The sequence below is a fragment of the Leopardus geoffroyi genome, chromosome B3, assembly GCF_018350155.1.
Source record: "Leopardus geoffroyi isolate Oge1 chromosome B3, O.geoffroyi_Oge1_pat1.0, whole genome shotgun sequence".
NCBI classification, from domain to species: Eukaryota; Metazoa; Chordata; class Mammalia; order Carnivora; family Felidae; genus Leopardus; species Leopardus geoffroyi.
The window spans coordinates 31,879,223-31,903,713 of NC_059337.1; the positions used below are offsets into that span (position 1 = coordinate 31,879,223).

The window sequence follows — 24,491 nt, forward strand, 5'->3', positions numbered from 1 at the left end:
TTCTGGCCATGGCACAGGGCAAAAGGCTGGAGCCGGGGCTGAGGCCTGGGCAGCCTATATCCATCTTCAATGGTATCTGAAGCGTGTAAATCAAGTCCAGCTAGGCGTGTGGGTCCTAGAGGCCCATGTGTACCTCTGCTACATCCTCCTCACCCTGCCTCCTCTCAGTGCAGCCTGCCTGGGGAGAGGTATCCAGTAAGTCCTGGGTAAGTGGGATTCCCATCCCTGGTTCCCTCAGGCACAGCAGAGGTGGAGAGTCTGGGCGCTCTCTGGCCCGAGGAGAGGAGACCCCCTCATGGAAGGCAGCCACGTGGCTCTAAGAGGATGAGCTGATGGCAGAACTGCCTGGACTGTCCACCCAACTGCAGAGGGACTGGGTCTGGATCCTGCCGGGCATCATCACTGAGTCATCAGGTTGCCTGCTTGGCTGAGCCCTATATGCTTTGGGGGCGGAGACTCCCTAAAGCTGGTCTGACCCTGCCTCCAGGACAAGGAGTCCTGGGAATGCAGGAGGCTCCCCTCTCTCTACTTGGGAAAGGGGACTTCTTAATTACATCCCCCTCCACTCACATGGAAATGAGTTTGGATTTTCTGAGCATACACCAGCTGGCTGGGGGGAGGCAGCCCAGAAGGCTGCTGGTTGGGAAAGGGAGGAGAAGGGAGAGGGGAGGGAGTCAGGCCAAGATGAAAATTCCACGTTCTCACGGCAGAGCAATGATGGGGTGCTGAGTGCTCCCCACAGATCATCTACTCCTCTGCCTGTTTTCCCCCAGGGGAAAGCATCTTGCTCCTCCATATAGTCTCCGAGGGAACCGTGTATACTCTAAGCTAGCCTGTCCTCTGAGAACCAAGCTTTCAGGGGCCAAACCACTTAGCTGGCCATTAGTGCAGTTACCTGGTCCATGCCCTAGGAGAGATGCTTCCCGACTTCTAGGCCAACCCTTTCATGGGGTATGGGGGAGTGGATTTCAGGCCCAGAGAGGGTACAGGGCCTGCCACCGATCAGAGAAGTCCACGTCTGTCTTGTCCCTGGCGGTCCGGGTTCTCCCCTTGGAGTTGCCCGGGAGAGGGTGGCGAAGGTTCCCTAGCTGCGGGCACTGCGCCCCCCTTGGGCAGCAGGGAGGCGAGAAAGGCTGCGGGGTGGGGAAGCGGGGAGGGAGGGTGGGGTCAGGAATTTGACTCCGCCTCCTTGCACTGGGAGCAGCCTGCGGTCGGGCGCTGGCTCAGTCTCGGCTGCTCGCCGCTGTCGCTCCCGGGCTGCGGGATGACACCGCCTCCGCCCGGATGCGCCTCCCTCGGCGCCCCGCGCGCCCGCGTTCCCGGCCGGCTGGCTCGGTCTTGGCTCCTGCTGCAGCTGCTGCTGCTGCTCTGGACTGCCGCCGCCACCCAAGGCCACCCGAGGAGCGGACCCCGCATCTCCGCTGTCTGGAAAGGTAGGTGGCGCCGCGCGGCCGGTGGGGAAAGGGAACGGACGCCGCGCGGGGCGGGTGCAGAGTGTGCGGCACCGGAGGGAGTGCGTGCGCTGCGCTGCGCTGCGGGTCCCGGGCTGTCCCCGCGGGGAGCGTGTGGGTCTGGGTGAGTGTGTGAGTGTGCGCGCTGGCACGCTGGAGCGGCTGTAACGCTGCGGCGAGCGAGCGGCGGGGGCCGGAGCCCCGGCTAAGTCGCTCCAAGTCCGCCCCCAGTCGGGAACCGCAGCGCCGGGGCGCAGGGGAGGAAGAGGGCCCCTCTCTCGGCCGAGAGGCATTCTCGGTCCTCCAGCGCTAGGACCTCTGTACAGGACCTTTTCTTCGACCGGGACCTCCACCCAGGTCTCCTCTTCTTGAGCTGCGGGCTCCGCTGTCGCACGCAGCGCAGGCTGGGCCGGCAAGGGGGGCGCGGACCCCTTGCCGCCGCCGCTGCGCTCCGGCTGCGGGAACAAAGACCCCGCTGCCTGCCCCCGCCCCCGCCCCGGCCCCGAGCGCGGGCCGGGTAAAGGGGTGGACACCCAGTGGCGAGCCGGGACAAGGTGCGGTGCGGAGGCTTGGGGCACCCGGGCGCTGCCTCTGCAATGCCAAGACCGGCCGCTCCCCCCTTGTCTGCACGTGGCAGTTGTCATCAGGAATCGGAGCCAGCTTGGGGGGCAGTGCCCGTTGGGTGGGGCACGGACGTTGGGACCCCCAGGTGGCGAATCTGGGGAGGGAGTGCAGCTTTTAGGCCTCGATAGATATGTGAACCGGGGGACCAGAGTCTCCCCCAGGGGTGCCTCACTTTAGACCCCTGTACAATGGGTCAGAAAGCCGGCTTAGGTGGGGTTTGAGTCTTTCTGCTGCCAGGAACTGAGCTCCCCTCCCCTGCATTGCACACAAATGCTTCCCCGCCCCTAGACCGACAGAGCTCTGTCCTCCAAATTTGGCGGCACTGCAGACTCCCTGTGGTGGTGGTGGACTCGTAGTGGGGGCTGGGGGACTGGGGGACTGGTCTGGTCTGGCCCTGCTGGGGGCCCTTTGATGCCTGAGGCGGTTTGCAGGAATTGCCAGAGCCTGAGCATTATCTGGGGCAGGTATTCTTAGCAGAGAGAGGAAAAAATCCCACACACAAAACAAGTAGCCTGATCTGCAGCTGCAGCGGGGGGAATGTGACTTGCCCAAGGTCACTCCGCAGTGTGTGAGCTCACAGTGCAAACTGGGGGCTCTGATCTGGCACAGGACCAGTGCTATTTCTGAGTTAGGGAGGGGAGAAGGATTTAGGCAATTTTTTGGCCATAAAGGAGGGACTCTGGGGGCCAGTTCTGCTACCCAGCCAGAGGTATTTCTGGTAGGAGTAGAGCAGGAAGCTGGACCTCTGGTCGCCTATTCATGGTGGACACCTGCCCACCCCTCAGTCATACGAGCTCCAGCCCAGGCTTTCTCTGCATTGCCAGCATCCCTGCCTTGACTCCGTCCCCTTGGCTGTCCTGGACAGCACAGCATTTGGGCACTCTGAAAAGGGCAAATGGCCATATCTGAGTGTTCTGGAATCCGCCCCCCCTGCACCCAACCCCTTGCATTTGGCTCTGCTTGTTCCTAGCCCCAAGTCTTCCTAAGACCCCTCCCCCTATACTTAATGCGCAGCCACATCTTAGCACTTAATGTGAACCTCCACATCTTGGGCACTTAGTCCCCACCCTGGGGCTATTTAAGGCTGCTTTCAGTCCTCTTACCCACTTTCAAAGCTCCCAGCCCAGCTCCACCTCTCCCCTGCGCACAGTTCACAACTGTACCACAGAGGCCCGCATTGGCCGTGCCCTCTGCTTCATAATGCACTATTGATCCCTACTGGGATCTGCCACCCCCTCACCTATCTTGTCCAAAGGCAGTCTTTGCTCATCTGCACCAGTGCCAGGCGCCCCACTGGCCAGACGGACCCTGCCATCCGCCTATCCCCCAGGCCCACCAGCTGGTGATGGTATGCCTGGCTGACAGCTGTCTCCTATTTCCTGTGGGGTGACACATGGCAGTCGGACAGGAATGGGTTTGGGCAGGGCAAACAGGGGAGTAGGCTGAGAAGAGGGCCCTCCAGCCTTTGCTGTAGGCCAGGTCCCTGTCTTGCAGGGGTTGGGGTGCTGTGGGAATTGACTTCCATGAATGACTAGATCAAAGATAATGGTAGTTCTGGAGCCAGTTTTTTTTATGAAGCATAGACTAGAGTTTTAGTTTTAAGCCAGGATAGGTGCAAGGACTGGAGTGGATACGGAGGGTTCTTCTCTGTCATTTATTTTTTGTTGCTTGGTCTCCTAAGCCTCAGGGAAAGATTAGATCAGGGAGTTCTGAGAGATTCCCAGCCTGCACTTATTGGGAAGGCTGATGCCTCTTCAGCCTGATGAAGGCCTGGCCAGGAGAGAGAGGACTGTGTCAGCACTGACCTGCTGGGTTCCCTTGAACTCTGCATCTGTCTCTGACCCTCAGAGCTTGCCAGATCAGGAAGGGCTCTGGAGATTGTCCTCTGAGGGCATCACTGACACATGAACTGGTCACAGATGCCAGGTGTGAGCCTTACCTCCCTGCAAGCAGGGGCTAGAGGAGATTGTGTTGGCATGCTTATGTAAGCTGTGCACCCCTCTCCTGTTCAATCCCTGCTTGGAGGAGATGGAGAAGCCCAGGAAGGTCCTGACCCCAAAGGTCAGAGGTAAGCCAGCATGAAACGAGAGAAACAGTGCCCAGTCTCCAGTCTCCACCTGCCCAGCTGGTTCTGGGCTCTCCCTTGTCCAATTAAACAACAGGATGTTATTGTTGACTTGGTGGCTGCTGGGGGAGCCATTATGGGGCGACTCCCCAGGGCAGGGGGTTGTTGTCACCTCCTCCAGGAGATGAGGTCACGGCTGGGGCTCCCCAAGCATCAGCATTTCCAGTGGAAATCCTTGCCCCCTTGGGGACTTAGATGTGCTCATCACCTTCAAGGTGAACTCCCTCTGCAGAACCAGGGAAGGGGGGCAATTCCCAGGAGGAGAGGGGGGTTTCCTAAGCTGGGAGAGCTGGGAGAGATGCACGGTGATGTCACCGGGAGCATCCTGGCAAGCCGTGTGGCCCCTCTGTCCTGGATAGTGAAGATTCTGAGAGTAGGCTGGGGTGGGGTGGATGCTGGCACGGGCTTAAGACTATACGGCTTGGAGAAAAGAGATGGGAGGTCTGGAGCCTGGCTCTGGTCCTAGCTCTGACCTGGTTTTTTGTGTGACCTTGGGCACATACTTGCCTTTTTCTGAGCCTCAGTTTCCTCAAATGTCCAAAGTGGGCAGAAGGAGGGAGGAGCTTATATTTATCAGTGCGAATTCTCTGGGATGGGCAGAGGCTGTCGTGGCCAGTTCAAACCTTAGCGGTGAGAGAAATTGAAACCTGGGAAGTCAGGGGAAATCCTTGAGTTCTGTGTTCTTTCCTATCTTTTTCTCTTGTGAGCTGAAGGCTGTGAATCAGCTGGAGGAAGTGGCTCATTGGTTTGTGGTCTCCAGGGTGGACATAGTAATTTAGCATATTTGACATTTGCTGGGGCCAACCTTGTATTGGTCCCAGGGCAGGGCTTGGGGACCCAGGGATGAGAAAGTAGACAAGTTTGTAGATTTCTCAGGGTAGATGGGGAGGCAGACAGGCAGGTCAGCCTTCAGTTACAATAAAATGTGGCAGGGCCTGTAACAAAGGGCAACTATGGGGGTTGAGGAGGTACCTAACCCAGTCTGCCCAATCAAGGAGGGCTTGCCGGGAGAGGTGGTAAGTTGGGATGCCAGGAGGAGTAGAAGCCAGCGTCAGAGGGGAGGGACAGGAGGAAGTACCTGGTGTGACATAATTTCATAAACTGGCAACTAGGACCAGGGAGAGGAGAGGAGCTGAGTGGGTGTCTCCAGGAGGAAGACGTTGAGTTAGCCAGGGCTTGGGGGCTCCAGGAAGGTTTCTTGCAGGAGGGGACATCTAAAGTGAGCCATTTGACCTTACACAGCCAGCAGGAAGAGGGATCTGGCAGGGAAGGCCTCCTGAGTGTCCTAGCTCCCTGATGGGAAGCCAGGGCTGGGTCCAGGGAGACCAGAGCTTTTCTGCCTAACTCCTGACTGCCCAGGTTCTGCAGATGAGGCAGCCTGTTCCTCACCAGAGACTCTCCCTGTGGGGAAGATCTAGGCCCTGTTGCTGAGGGCAGCATGCCCTTCCTCTGACCAGCTTTCCCTTCCAGGAGAAGGTCACCTTAGCAGGGGTAGGTCATTGGGCATAGGGGACGTGGCAGGTGTGGGGCAGAATTCTGGGCACCCAGGAGAAGCAGGGAGAACTGGGTACCCTTCTTTGTGGGGGGTCGGGTCAGGGCCCCTAATGTGCAGGTGGTAAGCTGAGGCTTCAGCCAGGGGAAGGGGTCCAGCAGCCCGCAGAGGGCAGTGGTGGGAGTGGGTGGCCCTAAGGTTGACAGCTGAGGCCCTAGCTGACGTCCTGTCTTCCACACCCAGCCCCGTGTCCCTTATGTCAGCCACTATAGGCGTCTGGCTATGTCACAAGAGACTGACCATACTTCCTCTGCTCTGTTGGCAGCTCGGGGGCCGGAAAGCTTCCCCTTCTCTTAATTTCCTTTTTTGGACACGTCTGTCTGTCCCGTGAGGCCCCTCCATCCCTTCACGTTAATGCGCTGAACAGTTCACCTCGAATACACAGTGACAAAGCTACTGCTTTCCCCAGTGCTGCGTGGTGGCCGGGCCCCATGCCTACCTTGTCTCCCACACATCTTTCCTCACCGCTCCCCAGCGCCCATGTTTTCCTGCCTCAGGGCCACTGCCCTGCTTGTCATCCGCCCCAGCACCCCATTCTCTTCCTTTCTGCCATTTCTGTCTCACTTCCTCCAAGGAAACTTCTTGAATGACTCCAACCCACACAGCCTGATGGGGCAGAGCTTAGGACATCAGAAGACAAATGTCAGAGATCCACACGTTCCCCGACATGTTCCACAGATGGGGAAACTGAGGCCAGAGATGACAGAGACTGGCCCAAGGTCACCCAATGACATAGGCAGAGCTGGGACCAGGACTGTATCTTCTGCCCAAGCCTGCTCTTGGCCTCAGCTATTGGCCTCCCTTCACTTGTCTGTCTGTCTACATGCTCTTTCCCCAGGCTTGGGGCTCACTGAGCACTTTCCTCCTCGGCCAGCTCGGCTGAGCCCAGACTCTTCCGGCCCCAGTGCTTTCTGCTCCCAGGAGTCCCACTGGCCATGACCATCTTCCCTTCAGGACTTTAGATTGGGCCAGCTTGATGTGCCTCCTCTGGTCTTTTCCTCAGGGCAGCTGGGCCTCAGGTCTTGAGGGCAGGTTGATCTGTGTCACGGGCTAATCTGGGTTTAACTGTCACGGCAGCCTGGGATTAGGCTGATCCTACCCTGCCTCCTGCACCCCTTGCTTCTAGTCAAGGGCTCGGGCTCTGTGCTAACACCCTCAGGGGCAGCCCTCACTGTGGAGGCAGCCAGCACCTGCCCCCGTGCCTAGGTCTGTGCAGCTTCTCTAGGGGAGAGAGCAGGAGAAGGCCCAAGGGTTTGCCCTTGGGGAGCACACAGGTGCCTGGAGAGGTGGGCCTGCTGCCTGGTTAGGGAGGGCACCTGGGAGATCTGGAACCTGTAGGTGTAGCCACGGACTGTGACAGGAGATGAGAGCAGGACAGGTCAGTGTGGGGTGAGAGGAAGAGCCAGACTGAGAGCGAAGGGCAGGTGTATGTGGTGGGGGCAAGGTGGGGCGCAGAGAACCACTCATATTGTTTATCTGCTGGGCCCAGGGCTCTGAGCCAGCCTGGTGAGGAAGGAAGGTCACTGTGATAAACTAAGCACGCTGTCAGTGGCTCAGGAGCCTCATCCAAGATGTTAGTTCCTCCGACGTGGCCTACTACCCCAGTCTGCCCCTCCCTACTATCTAAACTGTCCCTACTTGCCCAGCCCTGGCCTTGGCTTGGCCCAGGGCCCACAGAGCGAGAGGAAGCCTGGACGTCACCTTCAGGACCCCACAGTCCAGGTCAAATCCCACCAGACAGGTGATCTGAGAGAAGATGGTGTGTGCCAGATGGTATATAGCACAAGGTCAGAGGGAGGACAGAGCAGTGAGGGCTGGAGCAGTAGGGAACACTTCCTAAAGCCAGGGAGGTTGAGACCAGGTGTTCAAGGACAGGAAAGACCATGTGCACAGACAGAAGGGGAAAGGGCAATCAAGGTAAAGGAGAGCACAAGCAAAGGTGCGGAGGAGGGAAAGAGCCTTGGCAGAGATGAGCAGACATGGGCCTTGACTGCCAGGTAGAGGGGGAGGGCCCTGCTGGGTAGGCAGTTGAGAGTCATGGTGGGTTTTTGAGCTGAGGGGTCAGGGGTGGAGGCGAGTGTTTCTGGTTGGTGCTGGTTGGGTAGGAACCTGGCTGGACAGATAATAAAGAAGGGTTCATGAGCATATCCTGCCCTTCACTGTGGTCTGCCTCAGGCTCGACAGTGCTTTCTATTTTGGGTAGAGATCTCAAGAGATTTATCTTCCTAATTAGTCATGCTGGTCAGCACTCAGTGCTGTGCTGCACCCCCAGATCCCTACCACCCCACCCCACACCCCTAATCCCTGGTGCCTCGGGTCTGCACACCCACGCTCTTACACTCTCTTTGGGGCATCGCGGTCAGGCCTTCATGGGTCAAGAGGCCTCTGACCAGGCTCCACCCTCTCTGCCCCCCAGTCTTCTCTTTTGTGTGGGAGGCACTGGCCTGGAAGCTTCCAAGGGCCCTTCTATGGAGCGCAGTGCTTTAAGCACAGATTCCAGAATCAAGCTGCCTGAGAGTCAACCTCCATCACTTAACAGCTGTGTGATCCCGGGCGGGTTACTCAAGTTCTGCGTCTCGCTGAGCTCATTATAAAATGGGGGTAGTAAGAGATCCCACCTTCTAAGAGTTCAGTGATGACCAAGTGAGTTAATTTATCTACAAATCACTTAAGAATAGTGCCTGGCACATAATAAATGCAGTGGAACAGCTTGGTGGTAGGAAAATCACTGTTGCCATCACTGTCATTCTCCTCCTTTGACATTCTGATTTCTGATGAAATGCAGCCCTGGCAGCCGGCCCCTGCCAGCTCTCCCTTACTGGCTCTGCTGGGTGCCTGCCCTTGCTCTTTGCCCACTCCCACCCTCCCGACTGGCCCAGGCTAAGAGTGAGCTGGGGAACCTTCTGTTTCTCAAGTCTTCCCATCGTGTCTGCCTCCCTCTGCTAGGGTGATGTAGCCATCTCTGCCCTCTCCCCCACCTCTGCCCTGGCTCTGGGCCCAAGGGCAGGCCCTATGCCTCTGCCCATCCTCTCCTTTGAAGGATAGTTGACCTTGGCCTTACTCTGGGGCTTTTGGAACCTGCTGGGCTGAAGAGCAGGCGGAAGGTGGACAGGACATGATGTTCATCCTGGGTTTCCTGCCTTCCCTGGCCTTGGAACCTCCTCCCTGCTCCACATAGGCTTTGGTGTCAGACTGGCACCCCCACAGCTTGCTGTCCACACTGCCCTTTCCCCTGAAGCCTTGGCCCCAGCTGGTCTCCCCACCAGCCAAGCCTCTGGCCCTTCGAGCACAGTGGCGTGGTGCAGAGAGCGCATGGCCCTTGCCGGCTTGGAGGGGCCTTAGTTTTCCTGTCTATAAAATGGTACAGGGGCACCTGTGTGGCTCAGTGGGTTGAGCGTCTGACTCTTGATTTTGTCAGCTCAGGTCATGATATCGAGCCCCTCATCAGGCTCCATGCTCAACATGGAGCCTGCTTGGGATTCTGCACCCCCCTCCCCCTCTGCTCCTCTCCTCCACTCTCTCTCTCAAATAAAAAAGTAACTAAAAAATGGGGGTGCATACACTTGACTTGCCTTCGTTGCAGGGTGGTTGGGGAATTTGGCAGGCTAGTTGATGGAGGCAGAAGGTGAGGTTGGCTTCTTCTGCTACCCCCACCTCCATCCAAAAGCTGTCTCTGACCTTTCCAGGACTCATAATCCCACCTTCCCCAAAAGGACCTGTGAACTCAACCCTGACTGTTTTGTGATTTGTCCTGAGAACCATGAGTGGGTCATAAAACCTAGATGGTAGCAGGTAGCAACCTCTTCAATTCACAGAGAAGGAAACTGAACTCAGGAAGGTCCTGGTCACAAACAACCAGCCACCTGGCTTCCAAAGGGAGCACAGGCTTCTTGGAGCCAGGACTGAGCCCACACGTGAGATATGTTCCCCTCCCCGCCACAGCTGACCTTGGTGGGTGGGAGGATGTGCCCCTTCAGCCCAGCACACAGCTCACTGTTCCTATGGCTGATGAAGACAGGCAGACCTGTCACTCCGCCATGAGCTAAGTACCACCTCAAGGGCCTGCCAGGCAGCTGTCTGGAACATTGCTCTGTCCTGTGTTACCAGATCTCCAAGAGCAACCATCACTGCTCCTTGGCATGGGCCAGGGCCACCCTGGAAACTGGGCTTGTGGATAGGAACGGCTTCTCCTGCCCTCATTCCTGGCCATATCTGGAGAAACAGAGATGAAACACTTGTTCATTTGCACTCATCCCAGTGGAAGAGTTTCCCTCCGCTGATCTGACGCAGTGCTGAGTTTCTCCATTAGTCACTCCTTAGGGTTTGAGGCCTGGATTACTAAAGGCTCCCGAGAGATCAGGGCTCACCTGGAAAGTGGGCGAGTGGGTGATTCCCTTCAGTTATCAGGTTAGCAAGTTTTCACCTGGTGGTCAGGGAGGGAAGGATGGGGAGCAGGAAATGACCCAGGGAAGTAGGAAGAAGCAATATACAGTGCTTTGTAAATCAAGAGGCTCTCAGGGAGGTCCGGGCTGTGGTCCTGGAGGGCTGGAGCTGGTGATGGGCACCGGAAGCCCTGGGCTGTAGCCTGGCCCTACCTCTGCCCTCCTTGCCATGTGTCTGGCCTCTGTGCCCTCTCAGCCCAGTGATTGTTCAGATCCTGTCTCTTCCACCTTGACCTGTGTGGTATGGGTTGCAAAGGGTGGAGAGGCTGCATGCTAATTCTTGGACTGCACGTGGGGAGGAGGACTCCCTCCTCTTTCTCAGCCACGTGTGTGTGGTATGCGAGGGTGTGAGGTGGGCCTGACAATGCAGGGTGGGGTGCCATCGTGGGAGGATGTGGCTGGGTCCCCAGTCAGAGGTTGGCCTGGCTCCTGCTCCGTGCCCCGGCCCCCCAGGCTGCCTGACTCAGGCATTCCCTGCTGCGTGCCCACATTCCTGCCATTCTCAGAGCCTGCCTCAATGCCCACTTTCAAAGGGCTCCCTGAGGTTAGCATTCAAGGCCCTTTGGGTCAGTGGGTCAGGTTGGAAGACTGTCCCTGCCTTGTTGCTCCCTTCATGGACAGCAACATCCCATACATTCCAGCCCCAATTCTACCGTCCCCTTGGGCTGCCCCCGTCTTTCATAGGCAATGAGGATATGGGGACCAGATGGTGACAACACACAGAGTGAAGGAGAGGAGGAGCAGTACCTCTCCAGGCCAGCCTGCTTTAGGAAAACTCAGCGCGTGTGAACCCCAGACTTGCCCCAGCCCATGGGCCACTGGGACTGTGGTAGGAGGGTGGTGGCTCCAAGAGCAGTCAGGTCTGATTCTTGCCAACAGCATCTTGTCTCCCACCCCCAGCTATCTTCTTGACCCTCCTTTCTGGCTGGGGCTGGGCCTTGCAGCTCCTGCCACTGTGAGGAGGGAGGGGACTCAGGGGGCTTTCTGGGTCCAGAAGGAGCAAGGATGGGCTGGGTGCCTGGCCCACCTTTGGGGCCATGCCCTCCCCATGTGCCCCTAGCCCCCTCCCCTGCCTGAACCCCTGGTTATTCTGGGAGCTTTTAGCTACCACTTAGTCAGCCACTAATGCGTCAGGCCGGGGAGTGAGGGGGGAGACACGGTGCCAGACGGTGCTCCTTTTAGACATCCAGGATGGGAAGCAGAGGGGGCTGGTCAGGCAGGGAGAGAAAGGAGGTGGGGGATGCTGGAGGAGGGGAGGTTTCCCCAGCTTGGCCCTGCAACCCTAGCCCTGCTCCAAGGGAGGAGAAGGCATCAGTGGAGACTGATGGGCAGTATCCTTGGGCTTCCGTACCTCCCCTCCACATCACGTTCTGGACCTTTTGGTCTATGTACCTACCCACCATTCAGTCAGCCTCCCCACCTTTGCTCAGCTGGTTCCCTTGTCTGGAATTCTCTTCCTGCCTGTTCCTGACCCACGTAGCTTTGATCTGCCTCCCCCAGCCCTATGGATTCACTGGGAAGCAAAAAGATGCATTTAAGGATGTGACACTTGCTCACTTGGCTGGGTCTTTTTAGGGGCAACCTCTGGGCTTGCTCAGCCCCTGCATGGGCGGAGCCTTGAATGCCGCCCCCTCCTTGACCCAGCTCTCTGTGATGGTGCCATCGGGCCATGGGTCCTGGCTGTGAAGGCTTAGCGCTGCCTTCACTTCCAGGCAGCCCTCCTGCCCCTGAGCCCCCAGCCCCCGCTCCTGTGACCTGAACAAAGCTTCCTTTCATGTATTCATCGAGCTGCTGCCGCTCAGACACTTCCCGGGCACAATCAGGCCCTTTGAGGGCCTTGGGCAGTGCGGGAGCCAGGCTGGGGCAGGGGTGGAGAATGGGCCAAGGCCTCGAGCTGGTGCCGTCCTCCCCATACACATCGCCAGGCGCAGACTGGGGAGGGGTAGGAGCCAGGGGGTCAAGGGAGGCAATGCTGCCAGCCCCTGTTTGTTCTTCTGCAAAATGGGGCGAGTAGTCCCTTGCTTCCCCCCAACCCCGGCTGCTGCAGCCAGGATTTAAAGGGAATGGGGCGCAGGCTTGCAGATCTGTGCAGGACTGCCCTGGGCCTGGTGCTGCACCCAGCTGCGGGCAGCCCTCACCCTCCCTCCCATTGTGTCCTCAAAAGTACTTCGTGAGCAGTCCTGAGTTCTGTCCCAGAACAGTTTTGCATGAGATCTGGGGAGGCTTGCTTTGGTGTGGCCATCTCACTTCTGTGGCTGGATTTTGGTGTAGGGCCGGATCTCCCCCTCAGGCCTTGCTCTCCAGGGCTGGGCCATGCCTCTCCCATCAGACTAAATTCCCCACGGCAGGACCGTGACCCCCAGACAAGAGCTGTCCCTCAGGGGCCACTCGGGTGCCTCTTTCCCAACCACTAGAGCTGTGTGTGATTGGCCTTGCAGTCCCCTCCTCTGAGGCCAGTGTGGCTTGAGGGGTAGGATTCCAGGGGCTTGGCCCAGCCTGTCTCCAGACGCAGACAAGCAGCCTTCCCTGGCCATAGCTGGCTAGGGAAGTGGGGGCGGGGGAGGGGGTCGGTGACTGCAGACTGTCTGGATCTCTGGCTGGCTGCCGGTAAAAGGGGAGCCAGAGAGCTGACCCCAGCACTTTAATTTTACCCCAACTGAAAAGGCGGGGGAGCCCGGGGGCTGAGACCTGCCAGCCATGAGCCTTGGCCAGCACCACATCCCCACGACCCAGTGCAGAGCCGGGGTCTCAGCCCTGCCCTGCACAACTGGGGCTGAAGGGGTGAGCCTGGGGTACGATGAGGCCTGATGTGCTGAGCTGCTCTGGCTGTGTGTGGGGTGCCCCAGGAGAGCCAGGGGAACCTGAGAGCTGTGAGCTCAGCACTTCTCTGTGGCCCACGGTGTTGCATCTCTCTGAATGTCCCCCCCCACCCCCCCACCCCCTGCCCCAGCCAATACTGTCTGGATAAGGCAGCTTGTCTTCCCTCCTAGTGTGACCTTGGACTAGTGTGCCCCCCAGGGGCCGAGTTTCCGCCTCTGTGCTGTGAGCCAGGCCACAGCTGAGGTGAAGACGGAGAATATCCCACTTCCAGGGATGATTTGACCGAGCAGGGAGGTAGCTTAGGGAAAGGGAACGAAGGTATGGGTCACAGGGTGCACCCCCGTTGAAGGCAGAATCGGTAGGAATGGCTGGTTGGCAGCAAGAGGGCTCGGGGGTGGGGGCAGACTCAGGGAAATGGCTGTCCTCTCCTGTGGGGCTGTGGTGCGTCCTGCTTCAGGGTCTTGGGTAAGCTGGCTGCTCCTGAAATTGCTGCAGCTGAATAAACAGTGGTCAGGCCGCGCTCTGGGGTGAGGCCTAGAGCTGGTCAGAGGTGGGGAGATGCTAGCTGTGGCTGATTGCTGGGGGCACAGCCACAGGCTGTCCCATCCCTGTAATTTAGCCCTGCAACCAGGACAACCTCAGCAATGTCACCGGAGATGAGACGTCTCCTCCCTGGAGGCAGTGGCTACAGACGGTTTCTTTTTTGGGCAAAATTGTCCCGGTCAGCCCTTCTGCTTACTGTGCCCTGTGAAGGGCTCCCTGTCCAGGAGTTGCTGGAGAGAGAGGGCTGATCTCTCCCCACCGGGGTGAGCTGGCAGCCCTGTGAAACCAGACCAGAGCAGGCCAGGCCACAGAGCCCAGTTGGGGGTAGCAGCGTGGGCTCTAGTTCAGTGCCTGCTACCGACTGTGTGACCTTGGGCTGCCTCTTTCTGGACTTCCATTTTCCCATCTGTAAACATGGGAAGGAGTGGACATTCAGATTCCTTTCTAGCTCTGATCTAAGTTGACCGGCTCACTAAGGGGCTGGGTGGGCGGGAAGGGGTTGCAGAGGGCTTCCCAAAGGAAGGGTTCGGGCTCTGACCAAAGTGATCCCTGGGAACCTTGACTCTAAGTGGGCTGCTTAGAGGCCCAGCTACCTGCAGGGGAAGGAGGTGGCTGCTTGCTCTGTCCTGGCGACAGAGACGGGGAGCCCTGGCTCCTCCTGCCAGAGCCCAGCTTCCCAGGAAGAGCCGACTGTGTGTGCGTGTGCCTGTGTATGTGCGTGGTGAGTGTGGGCGGTGTTTTTTCTCCCCAGGGGTCCCTAAATCCTGCCCTCATCCTGAGGTTACACATATTGTAGGACAGGGGCCTTGGCTTTGAGGTGAGGACAGCTGGTTGCTGGACCCCAGCAGGGGATCCCTCACTTCTCCCACTCGTGGCTCTGAGTCCTGGTACTGCCCCAGCCCAGACCCAAACACTAGCTGCCACGCAGGTGCTGATACGCCTGGCAGGGTGGGGAGGGTTGGGGTTCTTCCTGTCCAGGGCCCAGCCTCAACGTTTCTGCCAATTGCCTCCTCCTCAGGCCGCGCAGGGCAGGACTGGGTGGACTTTGGCCTGGCTGAGCCTCACACGGTGCTTTTCCACGAGCCCGGCAGCTCCTCCGTGTGGGTGGGTGGACGTGGCAAGGTCTATTTCTTCGACTTCCCCGAGGGCAAGAATGCCTCCATGCGCACGGTGAGCCTAGACCCCTCTGCCTGGACCCCTCTGCTGGCTCCAGGGACAGAGCTGAGCCCCTTCCTCCTTCCCTCCCCGCCCCATTTCTCTCATCTCCCCTCTGTCCTTGGTGAGGGGCCTCAGGGAATCCGAGGGAGCTAGCATCTCTTCCTGAACAGGTCTCCCCCCCATTATGTTCCATATATGGTCCCTGCGAGAGGCTCCCTAAAGGTAGTCCAGATTGGTGTGGGTGTTGGGGCAGTGCGGAGAAAAGCCTGGAGCTAACCTCCCAGGCCAAGTGAGTAGTGCTGATGGGGGAGACCCAGTCAGGAAGCTGGGCTCCAGAACCCTATGGCCCCTATCTTCTGAGATCTCTGGGCTGGCCTGTGAGCTCTGGGCTTTGGCTCTGGGTATCAGGGCAAATAGCCTGTGTGATCTTGGGTAAATCACTCACCCTAGTTGTTCATCTATAAAATGAGCTCGTCCTGAGGATGCATAGAAAGCACACACAGGCATGCTGCCTTGGCAGAATGGCCTAATGCTTTCCCCTCCCCTCCAGGTGAACATTGGCTCCACGAAGGGGTCCTGCCTGGACAAGCGGGTGAGTGAGGGAGAAGAGTACAGAGGGGAGGCTGACACGCTTGGAAAAGGGACAGGAGTCCCCGAGAGTCTGGGGAAGGAGGCATGGCCCTGCCTCAGGAGCCACAGTCTGGGAGGAGAGAGGTAGCCCTGCCCCAGGATTCCCAATTCTGAAGGGAGACATGCTTCTTCACCAAGGCCCCTGTGTCCTTGCTGTTCTTGGGGCATTGGAGTCAGTGGCACCTCCTCTACTCAGATCCGAAGCCTCCTGCCCCAAGACTGAGGGTCCTAGTGCTGGGCCTGCCAGGCCTCCAGCCAACATCTCTCTTTCCCTTTTGCCCTGGCAGGACTGTGAGAACTACATCACGCTCTTGGAGAGGAAGGGTGAGGGGCTGCTCATCTGTGGCACCAATGCCCGGCGCCCCAGCTGTTGGAGCCTGGTGAGAAGGCCCCTCCCCGTGCACCTGGTCAGCTCACCCTCGTCTGGGTGGGCTTCTGCCCCCACCACGTTGGGAAGGAGCTGGCGGGGGGGACTCTGAGGCTGGCCTCACTTTGTATCAAATCCCTGGGAGGATGGGGATTGTGGCTGGGAAGCTGGCACCCACAGGAAGCAGTGGCCATGGCATCATGTGCTGTCTGACCCTCCTTCGTCTCTCCCAGGTGAACGGCACCGTGGAGTCGCTTGGCGAAAAGAGAGGCTATGCCCCCTTCAGCCCAGATGAGAACTCGCTGGTTCTGTTTGATGGTAGGGTAGCTGCCTTGGGCTGGGGGAGGGTGGTCAGCTCTGTGTCCAGGGGCCCAGGTTCGGAGGAGGGACTTCTAGGAGCTGTCTGCCCTTACCCATGCCCCTCCCACCATGCCCAGGGGACGAAGTGTACTCCACAATCCGGAAGCAGGAGTTCAACGGGAAGATCCCTCGGTTCCGCCGCATCCAGGGAGAGATTGAGCTGTATACCAGTGATACCGTTATGCAGAGTGAGTCGGGCTGTGGCTGGGCTGTGGGGGCTGAAGGGGTGTGAATGCCCAGGGCAGCAGATGGAGAGCCCTCAGTTTCCATAGGAGGGCTCCCCAAGGGCTGGTGGGCCACAGCCCGCTCAAGAAATGGGGGGCAGGTACCCAGAGCTGAGGAGGTTGTCTTTAAGGGACCAACAGAGACAATGGTGTGGAGGCAGGGTGGGCCCAACACATTGGGAGCAAAACAGAGGAAGCTGCAGACCCAGCGTGGGGTCCCCAAGAGCCATAGCGTATCCCTCTGCTGAGCTCATGTCGGGGCCACACCTCCTCCTTCTCATTAGGGCTCTGCCAATTAGGCAGAAGTGACATAGGGGCCCCCAGGGACCTCCCCCCAGTCCCTAGGCATGAAGTCATTGCTCCTGGGCCGATGACATCTTTGTGGAAGAGGGCAAAACAAGTGTGGGGTGGGGGTGCAGAGTCTCAGGCCTCTTGGGCTGTTGGACCTGATGTTCTGAGTTTTAGTCTAGGTCTGATTTGTTCTGGGTTTGTTTGTAGAGACTAGGTGTGTGTGTGTGTGTGTGTGTGTGTGTGTGTGTGTGTGTGTGCGCGCGTGCGCGCACAGAGTCGGGATGGGTCCTCCGGGCAGGCTCCCAGCCTCACATCCATTCATCTGTGTCTCTGACAGACCCCCAGTTCATCAAGGCTACCATTGTGCACCAAGACCAGGCCTATGATGACAAGATCTACTACTTCTTCCGAGAGGACAATCCCGACAAGAACCCCGAGGCTCCTCTCAATGTGTCCCGTGTGGCCCAGCTCTGCAGGGTGAGTGTGTGTCCTAGTGGGCAAGAGTGTGTGTCTGAGCCTGAACAGGAGCAAGGGAATACATGCCTGGGTCAGGTGTGCACACGTGTTTCCATAAAGGAGTGCATGAAATGTGCGAGTGAGTCTGGGAGTGGGATTGTGGGAGCAAATGTGTGTGCACGAGAAGGCCCGTGCATCTGTACGTGAGCAAAGAGGGGGTCTCATGCATGTGTGGTGGTGTGCAAATGTCTGTATTCATGCCGGATGTGTTTGAGTGTGTTCGTGAGTATGAACGTGTGTTTACACGTGTTTGTTTCACCTGTGTGAAGGTGCCAATCTGTTCTATGGGGACCTGGCACCCTTACCCTGCAGTCCCCATTGCTGGCCCTGTGCCCTGGATCGGCTGGAGCCTGGCCCAAGGACCTGGCCTGAGAGGAGAGGCAGCTGTGCCTTGTCCCCTGGCAGGTCCTGGCCCCTTTCAGAGCTCTCTTTCCTCCTCTGAAGCCTGGGCGCTGGCATTCCTGGTGGCAGGTGCCTCGGGTGTGTGTAGCAGCGTGGGCAGGTGCTGAGGGTCTCCCCTTCCTCACCCTTTCAGGGGGACCAGGGTGGCGAGAGTTCACTGTCGGTCTCCAAGTGGAACACCTTCCTGAAAGCCATGCTGGTGTGCAGCGATGTCGCCACCAACAAGAACTTCAACAGGCTGCAGGACGTCTTTCTGCTCCCTGACCCTAATGGCCAGTGGAGGGACACGAGAGTCTATGGTGTTTTCTCCAACCCTTGGTGAGTGACCTTCATGCTAGGGCTGGGGCTGGAGCTGGCGTTGGTTAAGAGGCTTGGGCTCTGCTGAGGAGAAGGCTGATGTGGCACGAGTGGGGACTCCAGGTTCGAGGGACAGGGCCGTTGCTGGGCATGGGGTGGGGGATAGCCAGTGCTCAGGGAGGTGCGTGCACTGGTGTGTTTGTGAGTCTGTATACGACGGGTGTGCGCGCACATGCCATGTGCATGCTCGTGACTGCGTCTGTGCCTGTGTGTCCACCAGCTCTGTGCTCAGAGTGGGTGCTGGGCGCTGGGAAGAGGCTGCTGAGGCCTCTTAGGTGCTGGGTGCTATCACACCTGCTCAGGCATTGCCTGCGCCTGATAATTCACACCTCTTAATCACTCTCATTGATTGAAAACAAGGCAGGCAAAGGTGTTAGGCAGATGTGAGGAGAGTTGGGGGACAGGGTGGGGAGGCCAAAACCTTGCTCTGTTGCCCCTGGGCAGGTAGACCCAGCCAGGCTGGGAAGGGGACGGGCCTGTGGCCTCCTCGGGCATCAGTGTGCTGCAGCTGTGTCCAGCGAGGTTGGCAAATCACCCAACAGGAGTGCGTGTGTTGGGATTTCTCCTGCCCTGGGGTTAGCCTCTGAACTCAGTGATTCTGTGACAGAACACAGGTTGGGTGATTAGATTGTGACAGAGAGAAATTTGGTTAAACTTCCTTCTCTCCCTTCCCCCTTCCTCTCTCGTTTCCTCCTTCCTTCTCCGGTGTTTCATAACTCTCAGGCCCGGGCTTGCTGGGCTGGCCTGGGTGAATGAGGGTGGGTGGGTCCTGGGCCCTCCAGTGAGGCAGTCTCTGTGTCCCCCCAGGAACTACTCAGCTGTCTGTGTGTACTCCCTTGGTGACATTGACAAGGTCTTTCGTACTTCCTCACTCAAGGGCTACCATTCGAGCCTTCCCAACCCTCGGCCTGGCAAGGTAAGCTGTGACGCCCACCGTGGCCCAGGCCCCAGCCCCACCCCCCAGCCACTTGACTAACCTGGACCTGTTCTCCTTGCCCAGTGTCTCCCAGACCGGCAGCCCATACCCACGGAGACCTTCCAGGTGGCTGACAGTCACCCTGAGGTGGCACAGAGAGTAGAGCCCATGGGGCCTTTGAAGACGCCACTGTTCCACTCAAAGTACCACTACCAGAAAGTGGTTGTCCACCGCATGCAGGCCAGCCGTGGGGAGACCTTCCACGTGCTTTACCTAACCACAGGTGAGGGGCTACCCCAGGACCTTCTGGCCTGCTTCGTAAAAACGGATATGAAATGTATAGGGAATGATATCACTGGCATCTGGTTGGAACTTTATACTTGGAAGGAAGAATTGAGTGACCAAGAGCTGTCAGGTGTCAGTGTGTGTGGCTGTGGAAGGGAGGTGGGGGCAGAGGGAAGAGGAGAGGGTATCCTAGGATGGGAGGAGAACAAGCGTGGGGATTCAGAGGCAGAAATGTAGCCAGACCGAGAAAAGCTGGGCGTAGCTTTGGTCCAGATGTCTGACCCAGGGAAGGGGGTAGGAAGAGAAATGGAAAGTCAGGAGGAAGGACCTGGTCACTGGGATCCTGTGGGCCTCTGCTAGGCAGGAGGAGGAAATCAAACTCTCTCCTTGTCTTGGGGACCATGCAGGTGAGAGGAAACATTTGATGTGGGATGCCAAGAATTTAGTGAGCCGTGAGGAGGGGCTTCCAGACAGCGGAGCCTTTGCAGAGGACCACAGAGGGGGCTTCCCCGGGGGGCAGTTTTCTGCTGAGCCAGCTCTGAGCTGAGTTTTTGGTAGCTTCTTGTTCCCAGGCTGTGGGCAAAGGGGGCTGCTGGGAGAAAGCATGGAGATCAGTGTTGGTGGGGCCACAGGCTTTCCTTGAGACTGAGACTGAGTGGTGGTGCTGTGAGAAAGGGCAGTGTCTCCCCCAGGAGCCTAGCAGTCAGGGCCTCAGGCACCCACCCTCAGTTATTCACATCTCCCCCTCAAAGTGGCTTCCTGCTATTGTTTCACTCTGTGGCCTTCTCAGGGCCATGGTGGCCTTATTGGTTGTTTGACTCCTCGAGGCCTCCAGGAAAGGAATTCACCAAGGGGTCCGGCTTCTGGGTCCTGAGACCCCACTTCTTTACTCCTCCATTCATCCTGGCTACACCCATGGGCCCCTGTCCTTTCTCTGCTCGGCAGCGGCTGGCCTAGCTGCTGTGGTCAGCCAGGCGATGGCAGGGCATTGGGGTGTCGGAGAGGAAGGGTCACACAACACAGGCATGGGAGCAGGAGCCAGGACCAGGAAAGCCAGGTTGGCTGTGGGCTCCCCTCCTGCAGACCTGGGAGGTGAGTGCACGTGAGTGATGAGGTCTTGGTGTGAGGGCCATTGGAGAGATGCCATGTTGGATCCTGCAGCAGGAAGGATTAGGGCCAGATGAGATATAGAACTTTCTGAGCCCTCTGCAGAGAGCAGGAGGCTCACCCATTTGGGAGAAGCTGTGGGAAGCAGTTATGGGGCTGCAGCAGGCAGTGTGTGCAAAGGCAGTGGCAAGGCTGGGGGCTTGTCAGGACAGAGGAGCGTCTGGCCACATCTCAGAGCCTGCGGAGGGGGGCCATAGACACATAAAGGAGAATCCTAGGCAAGCAATCATCCCATCATCTGACTGCTTTTTTGGGGCAAGTGATGCCCTGGGAAATTGGGAGGGAGGAATGGGGGAGGTAGGCTATTCTAGAAACTGGGACAGCGGGTGAGGTGGGAACGGGAGGGCCCAGGGGTCAGGATGCCCATTAGTCCCTGACAGGTATGAATGGAGAGAGCGTGGCCTCAGAGGCAGGCAGCCTGGTCCTTTTTAGATCTAAGATTTTATAAAAATTAAAAAGAAAATCCCCTAAGATTAAATACAGTGTGGAGTCCTGGATTGGATCCTGGAACGGACAAAGGACATTAGTGGAAAAACCCAAGAAATCCAAATAAAGTCTGTAGTTGAGGTAATAGTAATGTCTCAGTGTCGATTGCTCCATTGTGACAAATGTACCACAATTACATAAGACGGTAACGTTAGGGGAAACTGGGTGAAGGGTATTCGGGAAGTCTGTACTATTTTTGCAGCTTTTCTGTAAAGCTAAAATTACTCCGAAATGAAAAGTTTATTTAAAGAAAACATCCCCAAAGAGTCCAGGAAACAGGGGAATCGTAGAAGGAGCTGAGGGGTGGGGTTCTGATGCCTCTGGGTTCCGGTCACCACCTGTGTGACCTTGAGCAAGTTGCTCAGCCTTTCTGAGCCTCATTTCCTCCTTTTTGAACTGGGAGGATAATACCCACCTCTTAAGGGTGTGGAGGATTCAACAACCGAAATGCTAATGCGCATGGGCTCCCACCCACGGGATTTAGGCTCTCGGGGCTGTGCCTATAGGACAGTCGGCTCTGTGCCCCTGTGGACTGGTAGAGCCTTGGGCCTCCTGGGATGGCCTCTGTGGCCCAGATTTGGAAGCTTTCAGAGCTTGCCCTCAGGCTCCCAGTCACCCTCTCCCCGCTTCACCCCACCCCAGTCCTGTGACCCTCGCCTGAGCCATGACTTCCCAGCCCTCCTCCACCGACTATCCCATTGGTTGGCGCAGCCTAGAGGGAGGCTGCCTGGCTCTGGGGATCTCCTGCCCACTGATCCGCTGACCCTCTGCCTCTCGCCCATAGACAGGGGCACCATCCACAAGGTGGTGGAGTCAGAGGAGCGGGAACGCAGCCTTGCCTTCAACATCATGGAGATCCAGCCCTTTCACCACCCGGCCGCCATTCAGGCCATGTCGCTGGACGCTGAGCGGGTGAGCCTCCCCACCCCACTGTATCCTATGGAGCTACCCAGCGACGGCCAGCTGAAGACAGAGCTCCTTTGCATGTGATTTGCATGTCCTTTTAAGAGCCTCTGGGCCCCAGGGCTCAGAGCCTGGAGGGTAGCCTGGGGACTTAGAACTCTGTTGGGGCTGGGGGCCCTGGCCTGACCCGAGTTGTGATCTTCTTCTAGCGGAAGCTGTATGTGAGCTCCCAGTGGGAGGTGAGCCAGGTGCCCCTGGACCTGTGTGAGGTCTACGGCGGGGGCTGTCATGGCTGCCTCATGGCCCGAGACCCCTACTGCGGCTGGGACCAGGGCCGCTGTGTCTCCATCTACAGCTCCCAAGGGTACGTTGGCCAGGATCCCTTGTTCCTGGGAGGAGGTGGACAAAGGAGTGGGGGTGGCGTCAGTGGGCTGCAAGAGGCTTCGGTGCTGGGCCACAACCTCCTCTGAGTGGGGGTGGGGGGTGGGGTGGGGAACGAGGACAGGGATGGGGGGCCAGACCCGAGGCCTCCTGTCCACTCAGCTTTCTCTTCCCCTTCCAACTCCAGGCCGGTGCTGCAGTCCATTAATCCAGCTGAGCCACACAAAGAATGCCCCAACCCAAAGCCAGGTACCTGATCTGGCCCTGCTGGGCCCCAATCTGCTGAGGGTGGCACAGCCCTGTCTGAGAGAGACATGGCCTGGCCCTGGGGGCCCCAGGCAGATGGGGCAGGACAGTCCTGCAGAGGGGGCCCTGTCGTATGGGAGGGTGGTTGTTGAGAGGGGGATGGTGAGGGAGGCAGGGGAGAGTGGGGAGGAGATTGGCACTGTGTTCATTTAGAAGCCTTGGCCCTGGAGGCCCAGCCAGCAGAGGAGGATACAGTCTGCCCTGGGAGCCCTCGGCCTCTCCTCACGGCTGCCTCCCCCGTCCCTCTCCAGACAGGGCCCCACTGCAGAAGGTTTCCCTGGCTCGGAACTCTCGTTACTACCTGAGCTGCCCCATGGAGTCCCGTCATGCCACCTACTCATGGCGCCACGAGGAGAACGTGGAGCAGAGCTGCGAGCCAGGCCATCAGAGCCCCAACTGCATCCTGTTCATCGAGAACCTCACAGCCCGCCAGTATGGCCACTACCACTGCGAGGCCCAGGAGGGCTCCTACCTCCGTGAGGCTCAGCACTGGGAGCTGCTGCCCGATGACGGCGCCATGGCCGAGCACCTGCTGGGTCGGGCCCGGGCCCTGGCCGCCTCCCTCTGGCTGGGCGTCCTGCCCACGCTCACTCTCGGCCTGCTGGTCCACTAAGGTCCCCTGGGGCTGGGCATGGCACAGGCTCCTGCAGCCTCAGGGGCACTAGAAAAGTTTCCCGTCCAGAGCCGGCTGGGCCCGGCGAGCTCCTTGCCCGATGCTTCTTCCAGGGGGACTGCATAACCTGATGAAGGACACCAGGCCTGGAGATGGCCAGCCGCAGGCGGCTGCCGGGCCCGAGCAGGCACGGGTGGCGGGGGCCACAGAGTGAAGGCGCTGACTGTGAAGCTGGGGCATTGGTGACCTAAGATTTTACCTTCTGGAGATTACTTTTCAAAAACTCCTCCTCAAACTTGACTAAATGCAGTGATGTTCCCAGCCCAAGAGTCCATGGGCCAGAATGGGATTTGGAAAGGGAAGCTGGGCCCCAGGCTCTGGACCTTGGGGCTGAGGCCCGAGTCCATCGGACTCTCTATACGCAAACTGCCCCCTCCTCCTCCCTCCTGCCATGGCTGGGGGTAGCTGCTGTTCTTGTAGGCCCAGGGCTGCCTTCTACGGCTCCCTCACCAGCCCTGGGTCCCACTAGGCAGCCGTCTTGCATGTTTATTGAAGGATGTTTGCTTTCCGGACAGAAGGACGGAAAAAGCTCTATTTTTATGTTAGGCTTATTTCATGTATAGCTAATTCTGACTGCATCTGTATGAAAATACCAAAACTACATGCTGTGGGTGGGGTGGGACAGGGAGGGACTGGGGAAGGAATGGGCTGGGGTGGGGGGGTCCCAGTCTGAGGCTCCGGGGATGGGATAAGAGTCTAGGGACAGGCATGGGTTCGAGGAGAGTGGCATGAGCTGGCTCTGCCCTGGGATCCCAGTCTGAGGGGGGCATGGTCCCAGTCCCCAGTGTGGGGCGGTTATGGGAGGGGGTCGGGTGAGGGAGACAGGGGAAAATGAAGGAGAAACTGAGCCCTAGGTTCACCGCATTCATATAGAAGGAGGAGCCGGGTCCTCAGGGGGAGGTTCCAGGACTCTGCCCTTGGCATTGGGGGCTGGGGGGCGGGGGGGGGGGCTCCCTCCCCTCCCCTCAGCCCCCTTCCCCAGGGGCTGTGCTTCCATGCTCCTAGTCTCCCACCTTCAGCTCAGGACATGTTATAACTTAGGCTAAACTGTGAATTCCGGTGGGGACAGCCTGGGCCAAGCTCTCCAGGTGCACGGCTCTGCCCCCAGCCCTGTCCGTGGGTTTCAACAGAGAGCTGGGCCCTTCTCTGGCTGTGTCTGGCCAGCCCAGGGCAGGGCCTGGGGCCGGCGGCCTTCCAGCTTTGGCCCCTGCATCTCTTCTCAATGCACTTTAATAATGTAACATATTACTAATAAACAAGCTATTTATTTACCTGTGCCTGCTTCTTGCTTGTAAAGCCATCCCGGTTGGGGGACAAGGGTGGGGGGCTCCTGTTTATGACTCGCCACCTCCTCATCACGCACACTCGCTGTTTCTGCCCTTAGAGACCTAGCTAGCGAGAGACAGGGGTGGGGTGTGCACCCACATCTCCTGGGCCGTGGTGTGCTGCCTGCAAAGCTGTTGACGGGAAGCCAGGCGGCTTCTGCACACCAGCTCCTCTGTTCATACCTGG

At 58.4% G+C, this 24,491-nt stretch overlaps 1 protein-coding gene across 1 annotated transcript; it reads left to right on the forward strand.

The window, feature by feature from the left end:
- The first annotated feature begins 1,204 nt into the window (after nucleotides 1–1,204).
- On the forward strand, nucleotides 1,205–24,250 carry SEMA7A (semaphorin 7A (John Milton Hagen blood group)). Its single transcript, XM_045449097.1, has 14 exons — nucleotides 1,205–1,433; nucleotides 14,576–14,727; nucleotides 15,266–15,307; nucleotides 15,633–15,725; nucleotides 15,946–16,030; nucleotides 16,150–16,260; nucleotides 16,925–17,064; nucleotides 17,639–17,823; nucleotides 18,670–18,778; nucleotides 18,863–19,061; nucleotides 21,501–21,628; nucleotides 21,829–21,983; nucleotides 22,188–22,249; nucleotides 22,558–24,250. Exons 1-14 carry the CDS (start codon nucleotides 1,265–1,267, stop codon nucleotides 22,917–22,919), a joined length of 1,992 nt encoding a protein of 663 aa, XP_045305053.1. The 5' UTR covers nucleotides 1,205–1,264; the 3' UTR covers nucleotides 22,920–24,250.
- Nucleotides 24,251–24,491: the final 241 nt, after the last annotated feature.

Excerpts from the sequence above, each read along its gene's own strand:
- SEMA7A (XM_045449097.1), top strand. The coding sequence starts at position 1,265 with ATGACACCGCCTCCGCCCGGATGCGCCTCCCTCGGCGCCCCGCGCGCC. Across the intron at positions 18,779-18,862 it reads CCAACCCTCGGCCTGGCAAG|TGTCTCCCAGACCGGCAGCC; the intron begins GTAAGCTGTGAC and ends CTCCTTGCCCAG. Across the intron at positions 22,250-22,557 it reads ATGCCCCAACCCAAAGCCAG|ACAGGGCCCCACTGCAGAAG; the intron begins GTACCTGATCTG and ends GTCCCTCTCCAG.